This window comes from Berghia stephanieae, chromosome 1, assembly GCF_034508935.2.
Source record: "Berghia stephanieae isolate SIO BIC M18660-M18661 chromosome 1, UCSD_Bste_1.3, whole genome shotgun sequence".
NCBI lineage: Eukaryota > Metazoa > Mollusca > Gastropoda > Nudibranchia > Aeolidiidae > Berghia > Berghia stephanieae.
The window spans coordinates 84,624,494-84,648,638 of NC_088360.1; the positions used below are offsets into that span (position 1 = coordinate 84,624,494).

The window sequence follows — 24,145 nt, forward strand, 5'->3', positions numbered from 1 at the left end:
GACAAAATACATTTTTTCCCTTTTGGTTATTATACTACAGGTCATGGTGTTATGATGATGATGATGATGATAATAATAATAATAATAATAATAATAATAATAATAATAATAATAATAATGATAATAATAATAATGTTGTTGATGATGATGATGATGATGATGATGATGATGATGATGATGATGATGTTTATGGTGATGGCAATGATACTAGTAAAACATAGTGATAAAATAATGATAATGGTATATCGAAATGCACTCTCACTAACACGATTGTATCGCAGTTGTTCTTATCCCGATCGTAACAACAATAAATTATGATGATTAAGATTAGAATACAATCGATTCTCGTATGTAAAGGGTTATTCAGCGGTTCACGAGATTAATCTGAAGATTATTTAAGCCTGCTCCGACAAATCTAGCTAGTTTTTGCAGACTATAGAAAGAATAAAATTGACCTTATTCCGCCCTTTTGTTATTTTATTTCGACCACCAGTTGAGTGATTAGTTCTCATTAGATACACATAATTTTGTGTGGTTGTACAATTGATCAGGCGTGTGGAGCAAGTAAGTATCTTGCTTAGATATCGATCGCAATAAATGTGGGGATCTTTTGGTTTAACAAAGACTGCCATTTTAAAAACTGAATAATGACTACTCGGACTATCCGAATCAGGTCAAGGTGCATTTGATGAACGAATTTTATTGAAATAATTAATTTCGGTAAAGTTTAGTTTTACAAAATATTATTCCTGCAAAATCAAAGGATAGGTTCAAACTTCAACTGTCAGCAAATTATGCGATAGACCTTACAAAACATTTAGATCTATGAAACAATTTGATGATGATTGGAGTTTTTTAAAAGTTGCATTTTACGATGTTGTGTTTTTCGGCACATCTTTGCTATATCCAAATAATTCAAAATCCCCCAAGTACCGTTGCTGTAATTTTCTGATTTTCTCAACTCCAATTTTTGAGTAAAACTCGAATAGATATTGCTTTTGTTGTTGCATTGTTTGATCCTCACTCATAGCGTATTCGGAAACAATTTTCTTGATATACATCAAAAATCCATATTTAGTAAAACTGATTCCCTCATCCTGCAGGGTCAAATTACGGGGAATATACCCATTATACATAAAAACATTCCATATTCTATTACTCAAAGATTTAGCTGACAAACAGTCCTCTCCGTATCTTGCCTGAATATTGGCCAAATATTCAAAATTTTCATTCACAACACTCTCTAATTCAAGTTCAACACGATAACTGTGATTATAGTGTCTTAAGATTGAACCATAATTAGCCTTATCCAAAATGAATTGTGCATCTGGTTTAAACGTTTCCATTTTACCAATAGCATGGGGCTTAAACACACAAGGATTACAGAGATCTGAAATTGGCAGCAAGTGGTGGTCTGACGAGTCTAAGGCGAAATTTATAAAATGTTTAAATGTAATCGCTTTAGAGTAGTCACAAGTTAAATCGGGTATAAATCGTGTAAGTGAGTGGCCGAGTAGGTAATATTTATCAAAGTAAACACTTAATAACCTTGCGTATGGATTTCTTGCAAAGAAGAATCTGAAGCTGTGACGGAAAATCTCATCTTCGAAGTGTGGCCAATGATTTGACATGATAGGTGACAAAGATCCGGTGTGCAGGTGGATGCGTTGAATCATGAATGGGTTTGAGATTCCAAAATATTTCAGTTCTTTTCTTCTGGTCAAGTATGTAAATATCCGTAACCAAAAAGTACAGCCAGCTTTCGCGACATGGCAATAGCCAAGCTTCCTTCTAGTATCGAAAAAGAATAGATTCAGTTTCTTGAAAAGTGTATCATTTTGGGGCTTCCATCCTTCCTGGCATTTCTTATTTATCAATTCGAGACGATCCTGCATTGAATTTTGCACAGCTTTCGCTAGATGATTATCCTGTAATTTGTTGTCGGTTATTATCTTTGCCGGGCTTTTTTGGTAGAGAGCTGACTCAAAGCTTATAGTCTGAAATAGTAAACAAATTTGTTACGAGTCGATTGTCCAAACAAACCATACAATATACAATGCATATGATAGAGATACAGTCTGTCATGTTGATATCCAAAAAATTAACTGCCGTATTTCAAGATTTGGCCAGAAAACTCGTCTTTCAAATAGCGACCGATTTAGGTGACCCTCATCTTATCAAAAACTTCCAAAACATCGTTTGATAATGTGGGGGTCATTTAAATCAATCCATATTAAAAGTACGAGTTTTCAGGCCAAATATTTAAATACGTGTGTTTCCAGAGTACGGCAGTTAACTGTTAAGGTTGTTGACGAAAAGCCCCATTGTGAATGAATACAATGATATTATATTAGATACTTGTTCCCCACCCCTTAAATCTGGATTTATATCAATCATTACGAGAACGATCAAACTTTTAAAATTAGAGTTATCTGCAGATAGATAATCTACATCCACTCTCCATACTAAGAGCATTCTTTCTTTGTTCGCTTTTCATTATATAGACTGTAATGCCAACATTTGTTTGCTTTATCTCGACATAATATCAGATTTAGATTGTGTTTTGTTCTGGTTTTATCCTGTTTTTGTATGACTGGTAAATGATCTTTATTATCCTCTTCACCATCACCACCATATTGCACAATAAAACATCCCTCTTAACACGACCACCACCACCGCTACCCTTCTCCTCCTCCTACTCTTCCTCCTCCTCCTACTCTTCCTCCTCCTCCTCCTCCTCCTCCTCATCATCATCATCATCACTCTCATCATCGTCGTCGTCGTCTTTGTTGTCGTGATCATAACCATCATAGATTTTAAACTTTATCAAGAAATAGAATAAGTGGTAAAATATTGTAAAATACTTACGTCTTCAATATAATCTGTGGAAAAATTTGAAATGACATCTGTGTACCAATGCTAGAAGCGGTAATGCGTATATATTTTAAAGTAAATAATGAATTGTTACAAAAAGCTTTAGAACAGTTATTGAACGAAATGATTATAATAATTCTAAAGGAAAAAAGAGAAAATGATCTTCTATGATCGGTCAAAGACCGCACCGCTGAGCCACGCTGCCCCTTGAATGAGTGTTTCAAGTTTAATATTTAACAGAGAATCATACCTTTGTTTGAATGTTCAATGACAACTTCAACAGTCTTCCAGAGCAAGCCAAAGACAGTGGTAACAAAAACAATAGAGATGAAGTGGTGTAAACGCACAGGCCGCATGGTAAAGTTCAAGAAGTAGAGGTGACTCATACATATCACTGTTACGTCTGGTCCATATCATTGAATTGAAATGTTATCTGGGGTTAATGTCATTTCAATTGCATTTGCACTGTGCGTCAAACCAGTGGGAATTATATATCTAGGGGGGGGGGGGGGGGGTAAAATGAAATGAGAAAAAAACCCATGATGTAGCATAATTTATTAAGAGGGTTTGTAGCATATTATACTGATTCAATTCAAATTATTCCTCCATCATCCTAATTTTAAAAATGGAGCATTTTTATAGCGCATTAATAGCTATCAAACGTACCGCTTTACAAGGTGTACCTAGGCAATAGCAACACTTAACATGTTGGACATAGGCTGGACGCGATATTACAATTTTATTCGGACAGAGACGGTACATATTAATATCATACCGCTCAGAGCCGGACTCGAACCCTGAACCTTAAGGTCCGAAGGCAAGTGTCATACCACTTGACCACATAGCCGCACATATTATATTTCTGTTTTGATAATACCTGTCAAGTAAGTGAGAACGCATTTTTAAAAAAAATTTTACGACAACCCAGAGCAGTGTATGAGGTTTGAATAAAGAAGACAGTCGTTAACTATTTACAACCGTGATCAAAATAAGCAATGACAGTTCAGTACCACTAATTACTAGGGAACCAAGTGTGATGTAAAAAACTAGTTCCGGTCTCATTCCGCAGGACTGGATACATACCTTGTGTAATTGATCTTCTAGTTTAATAGGGAAAATCTCACATTTTCTTGTCTAAATATGTGTTGGTCGTCAATAAAGATAATCCATCCTCGCTCTTTAACGTCCTGTAAACTTAAATATCTGCCCATACATCCCGCTACGAAAATAATTATGCCAACTTATGGTTAATTATATAACCTATTCATTATTATTCCTTCAGAGGAGAGGTTACATACACACTTCCAATGAGTTTGGAGCCGGAAGAGTAGAAGGTGTGACGTCGCCTCTCTGCCACAATTACCATATTGTAGTGTATTATATTAGTTTTTATATTTAAATTAAATATGAACTGTTTTGACAACGGAGCACCCATTCAAGCTGTTGTTGACGTAACCATTCCAATTTTGCTGTTTGAAACAGTTCTTCTTCCTCTTCTTCTTCGTTCGGGCAGCCATCATGATGCCGATAAGCGCTGCGTCATGTTGTCTTCGCTCAGAGCGGTCAGGAATGGGGATGATCGATATTATTACCTTTCCGTGTCCTCGAGGCCATTGGTCACATTGCAAAATGTGCTCAGTATGACCTACATAGGTAAAAGTATTCACAGTTTGAAAAATGTCCAACGTCACAATTGGTCATTTTGCCCAACGTGACTCATTGGTATGTTTACAACAAAACAGGGTGTTTACATTTACTGAGAAATGTCCAATCGTTGTACAGCAACAAAGAATTTTATCAATGACTAGGTTGGACGAAAAATGAAAATAGATCTCTCCAATTCTTCATGACTTGGTACTGTCACTATTTCTTCTGACAGATTGTTCCATTTCTTAGTGAACTTAGTGGTTCGTGGGGAAAAATCTCTGTTTCCTACATATATGTTGTGTTTGATCTGTTGACTGTGTATGTCAAGGAGTAGGTGGTACGGGTGCGATGTATGACAGTTGTGGATCGATGTCTGTTGTAATTTTGATCTGCGTATGATGGGATTTGTATAGGGCGGGCAGCCTAGGTTGTTTTCGGCGACAGGTCAATGTAGGCATTTCAAGTGATCTCACGGCCGAAATCAAGGTTAAGTGTGAATAGTTAAAGATATGTTTCTGAAAATGTCAGGGTCCTAAAAATTACAAGAATTGAAGTGAGTAGGAAAGTGCCAGAAGACAATAGAGAATAAAAATTTCGCGGCAACGATGGGCACTCGAACCCCTGACCTTACTGGTACGACAACTCCGCCTGGCTGGGGAGAACGTGGCTCTTCTGTCGATCTATCATAGTCTTTAAGATGCCGGAAACTATGCTGGTGTGAATTTGCGGCCTGGAACTTAATCCCAAATACTAACAACTTAGCTTAAGATCCAAAGATTCTGACGAATGAATCTATATTATTTGCTGATATTACATATTTTTACGTCTAGTACATGAATGTTTTTATGGATTAATTGTTCAAAATTCTTATCATGGAGAATATTTTTCTCTAGCTCGAATGAATAACGCTAGAACAATGAGACCAGAACATAGTTGGGTCCTTGGAAACGGTTCTTTGTTCACATTCTCTCAGCGTATTCAGGTTTAAATTGAGTACCTGGCCGTTAATTGCGCTGTCTTCGTCGGAAAAAATGTAATATCGCCTCATGTAGGCGTCATGTCTCATTCTTCATGTTAATTGTTGTTGTTGGCTAGGGACCCAATGTAAGGCGCTTTCAGTTGATATTGATATTGCTCTATATAAATGCTTAAGTTTTTTTTTAGGTTAAACCAGTAATGCGAGATCTGTTTGTTTCTTCCTTTTTACTGGCGCTGATATGACCTAAATGTGTTGCAAGCGCCGTAAAACTCTTAAAAACAAACAAAAAAAACAATAGCAAAAATACTACGAGATGTCCTTTAGGCTTTTGAATATTTCATGTCATATAAATTTCCGAGTAAAAACTGAAGATCAGAATTGATTTAAAAATCTACATTGAATTTTACAATCGTGACAACCAATAATGCATCGGCCTGTCAAACAGCTTGATAAGGATTAAAATGCTGAATAAATAATCTGATACACGACAGTCTTTTCACATGAAGACACGTGTTACAAGCAGCAAAAATTGACGATTGGTGAACTTGATCATCATCCGAATCAGGACGTAACCCCAATACTCTGCCGTACTCTGAAAACAAAAAAACCAACATACCTTGAAGTTTCAAGTTTGAGAGTTTTTTTGTTGTTGTTGTTGACAAGATGAGGGTCGTTTTAATCGATCGATCTTTGAAGGATGAGTTTTATGGGTAAACTTTTATGACATAGAGAACTACAGTATTGCGTATATCATGGTCGTATTACTTTGCTTAGACGTTTTAATGTTTTTATGAGCGTCAGATCTTTGTAAGAAATAAGAGGCTTTTGATGTGTTTATCTATCGTGAATAATTTCTCTAAATAATAAACATAGTTCTACATAAATGATCCCAATGGATAATAAGACTATTAAATGTCATACGGATTTCCAATAATGTTTACACAAGTTACAGGTTTATTATTGTATTACAATCATTGATATTATTATCATTATTATTACTACTAATAACTACTACTACAAGAACCTTGTTTTAACATTATTGTGATTAAAAAAAAATTATTATTATTAATATTACTACTACAATAACAACAACTACTACTTCTACTACTGCTATAAGAACCGTTGCTATAAACATTATTATTATTACTACTACTTCTTCTATTGCTACTACTACTACTACTATGAGAAACATTGTTATTAACATTGTTATTATTATTATTATTATCATTATTATTATTATTATTATCATTATTACTATTATTATCAATCTTACTTGGGTGGACAGGAGGTCAGAAAAAAAGCTCGACTGCACTCAGAATCGATCTCCGTCCCTTTACGTGTGAAGCGAGTGTTTTACCAGCTGAGCTATCGGGACCCGGCATTAATATAAACCAACACAATGTTTTGTTCAATCTGTCTTGATTGTTTACCTTGAAGTATGAGAAATTATTAGAATCATGAAGTTAAAAACAATTCACTGCTAGGGCCTGCTTACGATTTTCTCCAGCGGTCTGAAATATATTTCACAATTCGAACTATCACACTCATACATGAACATAACAAAATGAACAAGCATCTGCGTATGGCCACAGCTAATCTAATACGAAGCAAGCAATAATGTTATGTAGTCAATACACGGGGTTGGGTTTGATCAATAACAACTTCTGTTAACAACATCTGTACTATACGACATTTATCAACCATTCTATAATATAGTTATAATAAGTATTTATTGATGTAAATATAGTATTATCGTAATTTAATTAAGCTCAGTATTGATCTGTTTCAAATGTTTCAACGAAAGTTTATTTTATATTGTTTTAGTTTTAGCAAGTTGAAGAGTTTAAGTTGTCAACGAGAGTCGGACTTTATCTGAATTCCAGTTGTTTTAAATGGAAAGTAATTAGTACATGTTGTCCTTTAGATAGGACATTATGCTGTAGCAACGTACCTTCCTCCTGATCTAACTATATCAACTACCCATTCAAAGTTGAGTGAAGGGTGGGATTACAACAACAACAAAAACCCAAAATACCTCGCCCAAAAAACCTCGACTGCACTGGAGACAAAGAACGCAAGTTGACTGCTCTACCTATAAGCTATCAGACTAATTCCCCCCCCCCCCCCCCCCCCCAATCGCGCTCAACGTGTCAATCTAATTAGTAAAAAAAACCTTAAGTAGTCGAAAAGAGAGTCATTGATGGATATCGCAGCTATAATCCCGTGGGGGAAACAAGGAACTCGACTGCACTTGAGACGAAGTACTGATCGTTTGCTTGGGAGTTGAGTGCTCTATCGATGAAAAATAGTCCACGTGAGCCGGAATTTATCTCAATTCATGTTGTTTTAAATGGAACGTTACTTCTTGCCTGCTGTCCTTTAGATAGGACATTATTCTATCGCAACGTATTTTCCTCCAGATTGACGACAGAGACATTCATTACGTCTTCTCTGTCGTTGATCTGGTTTTTAGTAATGTATTTATGTTTTTATTGTTTTCTGTTGTTGGCTGAAGAAGGGTTTTGAGCCTGAGACTTTCCGTATTTGGTATTTTATTCTTTTTTGAAGCTGTTATATTCATTTTTGTTTATTCATTTTTATAATCCACAGGGTCCCGAGTTTAGCATTATTATGAATTAGATTCCAAGAGCTAACTTTCAATGTGCTTGGGTTTGAGAGTACCTGAAACTTCCATCCTGACAGTGCAGCCTGACACAAGCACACGCATCCACCAAATTGAACACTCTCAAAGTTGTATACAAAATAGTGTATTCAAAACAAAAATATTTAGTATTACATTAAAGAAACTAATACTACTCATTTGACTGTTTCCCTCTTAGTCTACGGCCATGGTCATGACAAAACCAAGTGAGCTCATTCCAAGACTCAGTCAGAAATTAACCCGAATAAAGAAATCAGATACAGGGACAGTGGTGTCCCTCTACCAGTGGTGTCGAAGTAAACAATGAATCTGTCTTGGATAGCTTTTGCTTCATATTTTGGATTATTACGAGCTGTTTCAGCAATTGTTATTACGTTTGGACCTTGTTTTCTGTGTCCATCTAGAATGTTATGATTGGAGGTTTCTTCATGATCCATTGGCTCAATAGGTGTAATTAAATTTTTTTTTTTTTTGGGGGGGGGGGGGTGTTGCGGTTTACCCGAATGGTGTGGATGACACACTTTATCACGGTATAAATGACATTTTAAAATACATTTATAAATGACATTCCTACCGGGCACAATTGGAATAGAGAAAAGGACAGAATGGGAGGTGGGAACTATCTTTTTTTTGGTTGGAGGAATAATATAAGGCCATTATAACACTTAAATGCATGTCAGAACAATTAAAAATGAAGATTATTATTTCCTTGAAGTTCCAGGTTTGAGAATTTTTGACAAGATGAGGGTCATTTTAATTAGTCGATATTTGACGATTTTCTTGCTAAAATGCTTAAAATTTGTCTTTTCAGTTTGCGAAATTGTAACAGCTTGTTCCTTGTGTTTAATGATGTTCTTATTAGTATAATCAATCAAGGCTTTATTCTGGAAATAAAAATACAAATCACCGGGGTGTTTGATTTTATTCACATAGTTTGTATAAGTTTTTTTTGTCCTGTATTTTTTGTTGCCAAAATAATTGCTTCTTATTGTCATATAATTCCTATACCTGAAAAATGTAAGCATTCACGATAATAATTAGATATACCAAATTAGTGTATGGAAGATGTTATTGTTATTGTCCCGTACGAAAGCGAAACTAGGATCCGTTCCCGGTTCCCAAAAATAGACAGCCTATGTAAAAGTCAAAGAATAAAGTATCATTGTGAAATCGAACTACATCTTGTTCAAATTTGTTAATCATGTAAAATAAAGAACATGATATGGTGTCAGGCAAGTTTATAAGTACATTTACACTGTTATTTATTTATATTGCGTAGGAAAATCGCTGAAAATCGAATCTCGATCTGAACAGAAAATCAAGTCTCAGTCAGTACAGAAACTCAAGATTATCGTAACAGTCAGGTCAGAAAATCAAGTTCAATCATTCGAAGCACAATGGATGCACTTAAACCGCCATCCATGGATTTTGAAAGCGGCAATATCGCAGAAAACTGGCGATCTTGGAGCCAACATATGAAACTCCTTCTAACGGGTCCGTTAGCCGAAAAGAAAGATGAGCAAAAATCGAGCTACTTTCTACTTTACATTGGACAAGCAGGACGTGATATTTATAATACCTGGTCATTGGCAACAGACACTCCAGTACAGACGCTGTTTGACAAATTCAGTGAATACTGCCAACCTAAAAAGAACACAATCATGGCCAGATATCGTTTCAACTCCCACCTCCAAAAAGAGAATGAGACAATAGACCAGTTTGTCACCGAATTGCGACTGATCGCAAAGGAATGTGATTATGGCGAAATAAAAAACTCCCTCATCCGAGATAGAATCATATTCGGGACGAAAAACGACAAAATACGTGAACGTTGCTCCAAGATGAGGACATTCAACTGGACAAAGCTTAGACATAGCACGATCAATTGAGGCAAACAGGTCATCAGTTATCTAGCATTCAAAACGCGCCGCAAGTCAATCATGTTGATATAAATACCTTCAGAAAAGACTCAGGACACCGTCCTGTCGGACACCGAAAAGGTACCAAAGCACCCACTCACCAAACCAAACCAAACTTCTCTCACTGCCTCAACTGTGGTGGCACGGCTCACCATCCGACGAAATGCCCTGCTCGAAACAAAACATGCAACTACTGCAAAACCGAACCATTTTGCAAGTCTGCAGGAAGCTAAAATACAACCAAACAAAATCAAAATCCGTACACGAAGTTCGTGAGCAGTCCGATTCTGGTGAAGAAGTAATGTTCGATTGCATCGAATTCCAGACAATAGACTCAACTAAAAAGAAGAGGGATGAAGCATTCGCATATATACAAATCGACTTGCCACAATACAAGACAACAAAAACTACACTCAAAGTCAAGGTAGACACAGGCGCTCAAGGAAATGCACTGCCCTTGAGACTTTTCAAACAAATGTTCCCCGACGACATCGACAAAGATGGGAAACCAACCTCACTCACTCCATCTCACAAAATATTGACTGGTTATGGTGGCCATAAGATCAGACAGTTTGGAACATGCCAAATTGAATGTCAGTACAACAAAATAAAGCATTCAGCAACATTCTATGTCACAGAAGATGAAGGAGCAGCAATAATGGGGTTACCATCAGCAGAGAAATTGAATCTTGTTACTCTAAACTGCCAGATACAGGAAAATAAAACTGACTCCAAAGAAAATCTGATCCAGAACTTTCCAGAAACTTTCGATGGTATTGGCAAATTCGAGGGGAAATATAAGATACACGTCGATCCAAATGTCCCTCCGGTGATACATGCTCAAAGAAAAGTACCCATCACGCTAAAAGACAAAATAAAGAAGGAATTGGATGAAATGTGCGAAAATGAAATAATTACCAAAGTACGTGAAGGTGAACCAACAAAATGGGTCAACAGTCTTGTATACCGGGAGAAAAGCAACGGCAGGTTGAGATTATGCCTGGACCCAAAGGACCTCAATAAAGCGATAAGAAGAGAACATTATGTCACCCCAACACTCGAAGAGATCCTACCGAAACTGTCCGGGGCAAAATATTTCTCGATTCTCGACGCAAAATGCGGATATTTGGACTCGAAGAAGAATCCAGCTACCTCACCACCTTTAACACTCCTTTCGGCAGATATCGTCTCTTACGATGTCCTTTCGGTTTAAAGATGAGTCAGGATATCTTCCAAATGAAAATCGACCAGACGTTCGAAGGCTGCCCCGGAGTCGTCGGAATTTCAGATGACATCGTTGTTTGCGGGAAGACAGAAACAGAACATGATGACAACCTGAAGGGAATGATAAACAAATGCCAAGAAACGGGTCTCAAATTGAAACAAGAAAAATGCAAAATCAAACAGAAAGAGATTAAATTCTACGGAATAATATGCACCGAAGACGGGGTAAAACCAGATCCAGACAAGGTGTCAGCACTGAAAAACATGGCACCTCCGACAAACACTCAGGAGCTGCAATCATTCCTTGGACTCGCAACATACATGAGTACCTTCATCAAAGGAGCAAGTGACCTCACCGCACCCCTCAGGGATCTTATAAAAAAGGGGCACAACTTTGATTGGAATGCCAGCCACGATGACGCTTTCAGGAAAATCAAAGAAGCAATCTCAAGTCACACAACACTGGCATATTTTGACAGTAAAAAGCCGATAACATTACAGGTCGACAGCTCACTGAAGGGACTGGGTGCCACACTCCTACAAGATGGCCAGCCAGTCGCCTTCGCCAGCAAAGCATTAACAGACGAAGAGACAAGGTACGCGAACATAGAGAGAGAGCTACTCGCAGTTGTCTACGGGTGTGAACGGTTTCACACGTACGTATATGGACAACAATTTACTGTTGAAACTGACCATAAGCCACTCACAACGATCCAATTAAAGCACCTGAAAGCAGCACCCCCTAGACTACAACGCATGCTGTTAAGGATACAGCCATATGATCTTAACCTCATCTACATCCCCGGAAAGACATGCAAATTGCAGATGCTTTATCCAGGCTGTCACCAGAGAAAAATGATCAAATTAAAGACATGGATGTAAAAATCCACGAAGTAATGCCTCAATTCAGCAAAAACATCTTGCAGAGAATCCGGGAGGAGACAGCCAAGGACCATGAGCTGAATGCGCTCAAGGAGATCGTCTTCACGGGATGGCCTGAGAAAATACATGAGACCTCCGTTCTCACGAAACCTTACTGGAATTACCGCGACGAGATCGGTCTGGAAGAGGGGATCCTCATGAAAAATCGCAGAGTAATCATACCCACATCCATGAAAAAAGAGATACTCCAGAAACTGCATGAACCACATCTCGGAATTGAGAAGACAAAACTGCGCGCCCGGGACTCAGTCTACTGGAGAAACATCAACCGAGATATCGAAGAGATCACCAAGGCATGCAACACCTGCCAATCCCTCCAACCAGCCCAACAAAAAGAACCCCTGGTACAGACTGAAATACCCCAGGGCCATGGCACACCATAGGAACAGACTTATTCTACCTGAAAGGGGAAGAATACCTACTGGTGTCTGACTACTTCTCAAATTTCCCTTTGTTAGGAAAATACCCAGAGGCCAAAGCACGAGCCAAAAGGTGGCAACTCTCACAAAGCAGATAATTAGCTAACATGGAATACCAGCCGTCATCCGATCAGACAATGGCCCTCACTTCATCGGCAACGCATACAAAGACCTAATCAACAGCTACAACATCCGACACGAAACAAGCTCCCCACACTACCCACAAAGTAATGGGTTCATCGAGAGTCAAGTAAAGATTGTAAAAAGAACTTTACTGAAAGCTATGGAATCAAACTCAGACCCATATCTGTCAATGATTGCACTACGCAATACCCCTATCGATAATAACACCCCATCGCCCGCACAAACTCTACTCAATCGAACCCTGAGTGATGGTCTTCCACGACGACCAACAAAACCAAGCAACAAAGGCAACAACAACAAGCTCACTACTACAATAGAGCTGCACGCCCATTAACAGCTCTCGACAACGAACAACCGATTGTTTACCAAGACCAATCCACAAAGAGATGGATACCGGGGAAGATAGTACACAAACATAAACACCCCAGATCATACATTGTCCAATCAAACATTGGACAAAATATTCGTCGAAACAGAAACCAGCTTAGAGACGTTCCATTCTTCAACAAGCCAAAAACGAACGGTAACAATATGCCTCTCAACGACCCACAAGGCAAACTACATGAGAAACCTCCAAATGCGATGGTCGAGCCCCCATGCTCACCTTCGCGAGAACAGCCAGTGCACGAACGCACGCCTGTTCGTGGAGACAACGTGTCTCCACAGGAACACCCCATTAAACCACATCCATACACTACTAGAAGTGGACGTACTGTTATAAAACCTTCAAAATACACATCATAGGCATGCCCATTGTTAAGGAAAATGAAATAAAATCGACGTCCACACCCAATTTGCAAAAAAAAAAAAAAAACACACTAGGTCCATTAGACACTAGTTAAAGCTGCTAGAGCTATGCATATGTGCAGTAGCTGTACATATTTCATAGATTGTGGTTAGTTAGACAACAAACACAAACCTTTTCGAATGGATTACCTACCAGTTACCAGAAACATTTTTGATTACCGGACTACCAACCAGAAACAATATATGGATTATATACCTAATTTACTGTCGAGAATAATTAAATAGAATAGAGATAAGTCATTAATATTGTTAGCCATACTAAGTCAAATAATTATTTTTTTTTTTCATTATCGAGAATGAAAATATGGATCAGTATGTGTGCACAGTTATAACTTTATGTTGTTGTTAAGAGCAGCTTAGATTAAAGCCTACTTTGAGTTATAGTAAATGTAAATCTTTATCTTAAAGAAGAGGGATGTCATATAATTCCTATACCTGAAAAATGTAAGCATTCACGATAATAATTAGATATACCAAATTAGTGTATGGAAGATGTTATTGTTATTGTCCCGTACGAAAGCGAAACTAGGATCCGTTCCCGGTTCCCAAAAATAGACAGCCTATGTAAAAGTCAAAGAATAAAGTATCATTGTGAAATCGAACTACATCTTGTTCAAATTTGTTAATCATGTAAAATAAAGAACATGACACTTATTAGCTTTTTTATTGCTGCTCTCTAAAGTGAAGTTATACGCACATGCACACACACACACACACACACACACACACAGAGAGAGAGAGAGAGAGAGAGAGAGAGAGAGAGAGAGAGAGAGAGAGAGAGAGAGGAGAGAGAAAGACAGAAAGAAAGAAAAAAGAAAGAAATAAAGAGAGAGAGAGAGAGAGAGAGAGAGAGAGAGAGAGAGAGAGAGAGAGAGAGAGAGAGAGAAATATCCATACTCACACAAAATAATTTAAGGACGAATGTTCACATACTGGGAATGACTGTAATAACGGAAGAGGATTCCTAGTGGTCTAGCTTTATCTCTACATGTTGTCCTGGCATGGTGTGAGCTCATTATGAGCGCATGCGTGCCATCTCCTCCCTATCTAACACTTCATTGTCCAAGTTTTATACTAATAATATAATTATGTTTTAACGAAGGAAGCGCCCAAAACGACTAGCATAAAAGGGCAAAACAATTTCCGAATTCTGAAAATTTGCATGGATGCAATATATTATTTGGTGTTAATAGCTGTAAAAAGCAAAGATTATACCCCTTGTTTTGGAAAAACACGATTTTACAATGGCGTAATAGCAAAAATAGAGCAGGGAGGTACTTGCTGTGTCTTCTATCCCCCTATGTCTGTTTTCCAATTGCTTTCTGTCTTTGGCTTGAAATGATATTACTTGGTTTTGTCCTGACCCTGGCCGTAGTCATTGGCTGGGAGGGAAACAGTAGAATGTATAGTTATAGTTTTGGGAGATTCTATTTTTTTTCCTTGTAAATCATTTCTCTGTTATGTACTATTTTATTTTAAACATATGATTTGTACCATTGTCTTCCTTTTTCTTCAAGCCCCTTTAAATTGTACGTCAAGAGTGTCTTTACTATCCGATTTTCTTCCTTTTTACTGGCGCTGATATGACCCAAATGTGTTGCAAGCGCCGTAAAACCCTTGAAAACAAACAAAAAACAATAGAAAAATACTACGAGACGTCCTTTTTGGATGAACACGATGAAACTGGTCGTTAATGTTGGTAGAGACGGCAACAGTTCCAGTTAAACACTACCAAGCTTTGAACTGTTTGAATACCAACGCACAAGTTACCATAAATACGTTTCAGCCGTTTATGAATGTTTACAGGTGCACATCTCTATGCAGGAAGTGAGGAATTTTGTGTGTGGTTTCTTCGACAGATTTGTTGGAATAAGGGTTCTTTCAAATCAGATAAATTAAAATCAAGAAATATAGCTAAACAAAATTGGATGGCCTAATAGAAGAATAAATTTTGCATATTTTGATATAATACTTGTGAGTTTAATACAATCGAAAATACAACAGGCATCAAGACTTTTCAGTCAAACTTAGTATATGATTATAAAAAGCGAACTACATGAAAGAATACTGCTCAACTTTTGATGAAACTGAAAGGATCTGTTTATGAAATATTTTAAATATAAGTTTCTTCAACTTCTAGAACTACAATATTGCTTCTTACTCTCGCAATCTTGAAGAAGTAGAAGGAAATGGCTTCGAAAGCGTGTTTATTTTTGTGCCTGCATGAAGATGTATATATGCCCATAGTAAAGAAACCATTTCTTGACAAAATATTATCTGCCAACTTTAACCTTCATTTCATTTCAAATTTGATAAAACAGGTTGTTTCCTTCCAAATAACACGGAAAGGAACGTTTTGTAGATCCCATAGAAATCTGCGTAAAAATAGGACATAGTTCAAAAGAGACTTATTTACTTACTTATCCGAACCAGTGACCACCTGAGCTCTAGCCCTTCGGTCTTGTGCCATGACGTAGAAGTTAGACGTCTTTTGTAGTTGTTCCAGGTGACTATAAAGTGTGTTACTGATGCTTGGATTTGGTGGGAGGAAAGAGGCAGCAAAGTTATCTTGTTCTTGCTTGATCACAGTGTTGCTTTTGATAATGTCGACCACATCATCCTGTTGACAAAGCTCAACAAAAACTCTTGCCATCGAAGGACCTGCTCTGAACTGGTTTCCGGAGTACCTTCCTGATCGGTAGCAAGTTATCATTATAAATGGAACTCCATCACTGCTTCAATTGGGCGTAGATCAGGGATTGGTGCTAGGGCTACTGCTTTTCATGGTAGTCTGTCAGCATCTGGCGTTAATTACAACCTCTACACAAATTCATGTTCCATTGTCACGAAATTCCAAATAGTTTGCCTTAGATACGATTGTTCATTTTACACAAGTATAACTATGGATGAACACAAACAAGCTTAACATAAATTTTCATGGCAGATAATAGTCTGGTTTTCACCTGAAAACAACACACACACAGTTAATATACTTGCTCTCTTTTTATTAAAGGTCAAGGGGCGTGGTTATGCTACATTCCACTCATAGTATTGCAATAATAACATAAGAATACTTTGGTACAATTTGGGGGTTGATGAAAACATTCAGTCATTTTTAAGTGTAATTCCATTTTCTGGGCAGGTCTTCATGTCAAACGCTTTATTATCATATTCCATTTTTCCATTGTCGCTCACGGTATTCTTATTCGTCTTTGTTTCCGATCTGAGACATAAATCCTGTATAAGAAATTATGAAAATGATGATGATTATACAAATATTATAATAATATAATAATATTATTAATAATAATATTTAAAAAAATATAAAAATAATAATAATAATAAAAATAATGATAATAATAATATTAATAATAATAATAATAATAATAATAATAATAATATATAATAATAATAATAATAATAATAATAATAATAATAATAATAATAACAATAATAATAATAATAATAACAATAATAATAATAATAATAATAATAATAGTAATAATAATATTAGTAACAATGATGATGATGATGAAGATGATGATGATGATAATGATGATTGTCAAATAATAATAACAACAACAACAATGACAATAATAATAATAATAATAATAATAATAATAATAATAATAATAATAATAATAATGATGAAGATGATGATGATGATGATGATGATGATGATGATGATGATGATGATGATGATGATGATGGTGATGATGATGATGGTGATGATGATGATGATGATGATGATGATAATGATAATAATAATCTGATGAAAAATCTACCAAATAACAAAATATATATTTTTACCTCAGGTTCTTCAAATTCTCTGTTACAATTGAGTGTTCTCTGCCAGGATTTTGGAAGACAACAAAGTACTCTGGATGCCAAGGGTATTTGGTACTCAGTTGGGACGCCATCAATACTATTTGCACCTTAAAAAAAGAGAATATAAAACCTTATGTGACCTAACCATGCCCTGACGCCGCCAAAACATGATCTAGATAATCAATGGCAAATTATCCGAGTAATGCTGCGATTGATCCTTAAGCATGTCATACGGATCCAAACAACATTTTTGTTTACACATTGCTTAGCAGCAGACTGTTAACTATCAAATGACAGGGGTCCCTTGTCTTGTTCCATTCCCAGTCGTGAGCAATTATCATGAGACTTGAGACCTAAAGTTTGTTCCGAACTCGGAACAAACTTTTATCAGGAAATAGTGAGAGTCAATAATATTAAGAATAGACTTTTGCTGGGTGAAAGTGGTGGGTGCTTTTTGACATTCCAACTATTGGGATGGGGGGGGGGGGGTTGTAACAGCGTGGTTTAATCTACACGAAATATCAATCAAACTCAATTCACAAACAAAATCGATCATCTCTGCCGGCTTTTCTTCTCTTGACAACACATTTTCCCTTGTTTATTCAACCATCGTTGTCCCACAATTTCGTGCACATCAATAAATAGATCACAAACTGTTACCAATAAAAACCCACAATCCATCTATTATTATGAAAAGTGTCTTCTCTCAAAATGTATTCTTATCAATCTGCATGAGCATGAAGCAGACTTGAGTGAAGGAAACGTCAACGTGAAAATCGGTGAGTGAAGCTAGTGAATATTATTCGTCAAATTACGAAGTGAATCGTAAAGATGAAAACACATCTACAAGCATTCTAAAATTATGCGAGTGAGACATCCAACGTTAAAGACCGGAAAGCTATTACGGGTAAAATTGAACTAAAATCTTTACAATCGATACAAATTACAAACACTGAAATTGAAACCGTTTGTATGATTGGTTTCGCGTTCGAGGCTGTCATTAGGAACTTTAGAAGCCGGAAAACGTTGCGTCCAACTGGGTCTCCCGTTTACTGTTGTTTACATTGTAGATGATTCACATTTATAGCCAGATTTTTTATTAATGGCGCGTGTTTTGCTGGTTTTTCTCAGCTGTCCCTCTATCAAAAGTTGTAAAAATTGTGTCAACCTCTGAATCAAATTTGTCTTATCTGAATCTAGATTTTGGACCGTATTGATGCCATATTAAAGACGTTTTCTTCTTTAAGACCTATAAAAAACTACTTTAAAACAGCTGACATAAAATTAGAGATTTTACACTGTAAAAAATGAAAACAAGTTACGCACCACAAAGTATGAATGAATTCATCGTATATCCAAAAATTCTTGTGCTGACGTAGTGATTATGAGTTCACGTTAAACTTCTTTCCAAATAATAATAATTCGCTTTAAGCGTTATAAACATACCACTTATGTAGTTTGTGTTAAATTTTCAATTTATTATTTATGGCATATTATCTACATCATGTCGCAATTACAAAGACTGATATCAAATCTCTCGCTTTAAATCATTTGAAATAGTGATTGTATACTCAATATTGTCAAATTAACAAACACTGTTTATATAAATTTGACAAATTTTTGTCTATGCATGAACGTTTCACGGGGCCTTTAAAGGTTTTAAAAACATATTAGGCTCTTAAACAACACGATACGGTACGGAATCTCTATCGGTTCCACTCTCGTGAAGCTTCGAAAAGAAGTCTTCTTGTATCTATCGATAAGTCATTAAAGAGGACGGCAATGGTTTTGGAATTTCACAATCAACCATGAGAAGATCGTTATCGAAATACGACAGAGAGATCACCAGTGTAGAACGACGTGGCAGGAAAAGGATCTTAGATAACTTTGATATGGATATCATCCGAAGATGTATGGGTGAGCGTAAATATACATCCGAAAAAATATTGGACGTCTGATTTTTCAGCAGAAAAAGGCCCATGTGTTCTGTACAGAGAATCATTGTTATTCTTGCAGGTGGTGATGATACTGGATATCTAAAAGGGTGCCTTGCCATTTTTTCTTCTCTGCATCATCTGGAATATTATTCTAGGGTCAATGCAAAGGTGTTTTAAGACTGACTAAACATCGTTTGCTGCCCTCCATTGAAGCACCCAACTGTATTGTATTGGACAACGCTATCATTCGTTGGCCCATGGTCACTTTAAGGCTCCAACTTTGGCAATTATAAAAGCTGACATGATTTCATGGTTTCAATCCGACAGTACTACATATTCTAACCATTTATCAAAATGCTAACTATATTCCTTAGTAAAAAAAAAAAGAAATGAACCAGAAACAGCTTTCAAAGCAGACTGTCTAATCAGGGAGTTTTGACACGAGGTTGCGCGACTTCCCCCATATCACTGTGAGCGTAATCCAATCGAGGTCATTGATTGGGCCTAAGTAGAGGGAAAGATTCAGAGGAGGAACACCAAATTTACTCTCACCGACGAGGCATTAAATGGTTACAAAGAATAGACAGAGAAAAGGCATGCCTCAACCTTCGCAAACTAGAGGAAAATTACATTTCATTGGATAGAGTGATGCTCGGAATCTTTATGTAGTCGTTTCATTTCTCCTTTTCATCATCCTCGTCATCAGACTGTGCCGATTGATGTATCCAGTATTTATTGGTTGTTGTTGTAGTTGCTGTTGTTGTTGGTGTTGAACACATATTTGTGGAGACACTGTCTCATAATTGATGAATATTTACTTTTGACCAGTCTACATAAATATATGTAATCCTCTTTGGCATAAACAAAGCTATTTCTCAAACTTTTGCAATCAAAATTATATTGGAAGCGCGTTATTTTCACTTTCGTTTGTATTCACCAGTAATGTGTATTGATAGTTATAAAATGTAGATGTCTGAGAGTTAATAATTGCCATTCGTTGCTCCATATTCAAATACTGCACGTATATCGTTTAAGCTTCAATTACTCGAACAGTCCAGTTTAACGAATTCCTTCAAAATGGATATGCGGAAAATTCATGATTTTGATAATGTAAATCTTCTATGAGTTCCGATCCTCACCTGTTATCGATTTTAATATAGCTGTAATAAACGAAATCCTTTCCTATTGTTTTAAAATTCATGAAAAAATATTTTTTATTAAGACAAATTGATTCAGAGGTTCATACAAATTTTTTCAGCTATGCATTGGGGGGGGGGGGGGGGGGGGGGGCGCAGCTGAGAAAAAGAAGAAAAACACGCGCCATTTATTAAAAATCTGACTATAGTAAAATCAAACATTTATGGACAACATTTTTTATACTATTTAAATTCATCATAGACGGCAAAATTACTATAAAAGTCAGGGTCAACATAGTTCTTGTTGTGTTCATAAGCGCATTAATTTTGAATAATTAAGTTTAACGTGGTCTAAAAATAGATTGACAGTAATTTTTGATAAATTTTATGATTTGATTCATAAAACATCAATATCTAGACTTTATTTGATGCATGATCAAATTTGTATATGTGCTTCTTTTGCCATCTAACAATCACATTTTTATGGTTATTTTTTCCTATAATTTGCTTTGGAAAGTGAACGGTCAAAGGTAGGAGCACGTGTTTTTTCACATGCTGCCAGTCTGTTTTGTTTTGACGGCATCAGGGTATGGTTAGGTCTAGAATATGTACCATGAGCAATATTTGCCCATGGCGAGCAAGATTGTATATATTTGCGCCTTCGTAATCGTTTTTTAGAAATTTTAGCATCCTAAAGAGGAGCCTATGATTTCCAAATTTACATATTAGTATCTCTCTTTGTGAATAGAGTTTGTACCACGGTGTGGCCACGTGGTGTAAGTAAAAGAAAGCTAACCGAAAACGACTGCCTGTCTATGTAGCGGACACACTAACTGTTAAATCTATGCATCGATACAAAAAAAAACTATTCCTACACAATATACATATTTCAAAATCCAATTTAATGGAGCACCAAAAATATAAGTTTGATTCTACTCATCATGTGTGGCTATGTGGTCTTGTGGTATGACACTCGCTTTCGGATCGGAAGGTCCTGGGTTCGAGCCTCGCTCGGCGCATAGTTGAGTCCTTTTAACTCACATTCTCTCGCCGTACTCAGTTGTAAAATGAGTACCTCGACGTTAACAGCGTTGTCTCTGTCCCAAAAAATTATAATATCGCCTCACAGGCGTCATGTCGCGTCCTATATGTTAAGTGTTGCTATTGGCCAGGGACCCCTTGTAAAGCGCTTTGAGCACGTTTAGTGGATATTGCGCTATATAAAAGCTAATTTCTTTTTAATAGCTCATAAAAATCAGTTGACAAAATTACATATATAACTGTTATAAAACGAACATAACACGTATCAAAAACAAAATCATAAACAGCAACAAATTAAATAAATCTATGCTGACAAGAGCAAGAGTTTACTGTGCGTTCTTTAAGTAGAGGGAAGTTTTTTAAAACACGTTAAAAGCCCAACTGTCGCAGTTAAATTTATTTGATATTGAATAAAGCATTGCTGTGACCTACTAAAATATAGAAGGAATAGAGAACCCTATGGATAATTAATTGGAATATAATGATTTAACGTAAATCAACACTTTTATTTAATATTTCTTATAGTTTACTCATTTAGCTTTCGAGGAAATGGACCACTTTTATCTTTTTGATTAAGTTACTTGTCGGTATAAAATTATGATGAGGAGTAAGGAGGAGAAAGTAGAGGAACAGAGGAGATGGAGGAGGTTATGAACGGATATGAAGAAAAGAAGAAGAAGAAGAAGAAGAAGAAGAAGAAGAAGAAGAAGAAGAAGAAGAAGAAGAAGAAGAAGAAGAAGAAGAAGAAGAAGGAGAAGATGATGATGATGATGATGATGATGATGATGATGATGATGATGATAATGATGACGATGATGATAATAATGATGATGATGATGATGATGATGATGATGATGATGTTACCTGTTATAAAACTTATGATGAGTCCTATCACGACTGTTACCAGCATCCCAATTGTCGAATACCATAAATAAGACACGGTATACAGCTTTTCAATGCCAGTTCTGAAGACAAAAATAGGCAACAAATTTTAGAACAAAATCCCAGATCTAAAGACGAAAATTGGCAAAAATTTTAGAAAAAATCCCTGATCTGAAGACTACAATTGGCAACAATTTTAAAACTAAATTCCTGATATGACAAAACACCTTTTTGATGATTTTGAATTTCCCAGGTTTGAGCCTTTTCGACAAGCAGGGTCGACATTTCATTCGTTGGATATTTGATGCAAATGTTTTGTTGCCAAAATGAAAAAAGATATTTTTGTCAGAGAACTACAGCGGAGTCTGATATCTGTCGTAACAGTTCCCTATATTCATAATAGTGCATAATTTTATATTTTACAGAAATATTGCGTAAGCTCCCAAATAGACTGTATAATATCTGTTCTGAATATTTACAGATAGATAGAAATTTCCATAACTACACAAATTCGACAAGAGACATCCAATGAGAATAAGAAAAACTTTATTTTGAACAAGAAGAACGATGGACAGCTCTGTCCCTTTCGACAACTCAGTCGCCTCTCTCCCCTCACTCTCCGCAAGCACTGTCACCGATTCCGGCACTACTTTTTTTCTCAACAATATCTTAATATTAAATGCACACTGTCGGACATGAAAATATTGTGAAGCGTTTGGGTTAGAATATGATAAAATTATTTTATTTTATAAATCTAAAATTTGTGGACATCATTTCACCCTCCTTCCCATTAGGTCTACCAATAAATTGTGTTAATGTTTTCATAAAGAAATATATTTTGAAGTGTAAACCTAATCATTAGACAACCAATAAGGTCCATTGTCTACGATGTAGGGAAGAGTCAAAACAAATAGCTAGGCTGATTTTTGAAAATTCAACTACAACTTTAGTGCCTTACCTCCCGTGATGTGGCGTTATGGTGGTCGTGAGTGGCGTTACTGTTGATGTAGGCAATGGTGTGGTTGTCATGGTAACAATGGAGTCATTTGTGAGATATTCGGAACAGGTCCCGTTGGGATAGCTGAACTTATCTCTAGGAATTCCTGTCACGAAGGCCCCAATTGCAATCCAGAATGAAAATGCGAGCGAAATCAGTGCTCCTCCAATTGCACCCTAGTAGGAAGAAATTTGTGTACGTCAATTCAATTTTAGATAATTTTTTCTCCTAATAATAAATGATGCTTAACGTTCGACTTGTACTTTTTGAAATTGAAATATTGTTCCATACGCACAGCTAGGGGGGGGGGGTGGTAGATGAAGTATGGTGAAGAGCATAGAGGATGAGAATCCGGAGAAATGCCTATTATATCATATATATACTACTATATTGTAGTTAAAGTTGAAAATTTATCGTGTAAGAGTGTTGTTAATACGACGATGCGAGTCATCAGGAATTCAATTTACCCGAGAGCCAAATGATTGAGTCTAATAGGAACAAAAAAGGAAGTGTATTATAATGACCGATATCGGAAATTATACCAAAGACTAAGAGTGATACCGAGTTTGTGATCCATTTTCTTGACGACAATATGTTCCCAATATTGATCACAAATTGCATCATAACATCTAATTCGCATCAACCTAAATAAGTCAATAAAGTATGTTAATCATAATGTGTACAAGTTCTATAAATGATTGCTAAAA

The 24,145-nt window shown here is 36.4% G+C and overlaps 2 protein-coding genes across 4 annotated transcripts in view; both read right to left on the reverse strand.

Annotated features, from left to right (window-relative positions):
• Positions 1 to 726: 726 nt before the first annotated feature.
• On the reverse strand, positions 727 to 16,136 carry LOC144959617 (carbohydrate sulfotransferase 11-like). Its single transcript, XM_078892255.1, has 4 exons — positions 16,038 to 16,136; positions 3,125 to 3,369; positions 2,869 to 2,882; positions 727 to 1,997 (listed from the first exon to the last, which is right to left on the reverse strand). The coding sequence occupies exons 2-4, from the start codon at positions 3,258 to 3,260 to the stop codon at positions 870 to 872; spliced, it is 1,278 nt and encodes a 425-aa protein (XP_078748381.1). The 5' UTR covers positions 3,261 to 3,369; positions 16,038 to 16,136; the 3' UTR covers positions 727 to 869.
• LOC144959599 (sodium-coupled monocarboxylate transporter 1-like) overlaps positions 15,576 to 24,145 on the reverse strand; it is a 72,784-nt gene continuing 64,214 nt past the window's right edge. For all 3 annotated transcript variants that reach the window (XM_078892235.1, XM_078892227.1, XM_078892244.1), the window contains exons 16-19: positions 23,400 to 23,614; positions 22,424 to 22,524; positions 17,428 to 17,552; positions 15,576 to 16,854 (exon numbers count right to left, since the gene is read on the reverse strand). In XM_078892235.1, coding sequence (XP_078748361.1) covers positions 16,723 to 16,854; positions 17,428 to 17,552; positions 22,424 to 22,524; positions 23,400 to 23,614 — 573 coding nt within the window. In that variant the 3' untranslated portion in view covers positions 15,576 to 16,722. The remainder of the gene's footprint in view (positions 16,855 to 17,427; positions 17,553 to 22,423; positions 22,525 to 23,399; positions 23,615 to 24,145) is intronic.

What these genes read in the sequence shown, in the direction of transcription:
- LOC144959617 (XM_078892255.1), bottom strand. Translation starts at nt 3,260, where the DNA reads ATGAGTCACCTCTACTTCTTGAACTTTACCATGCGGCCTGTGCGTTTA.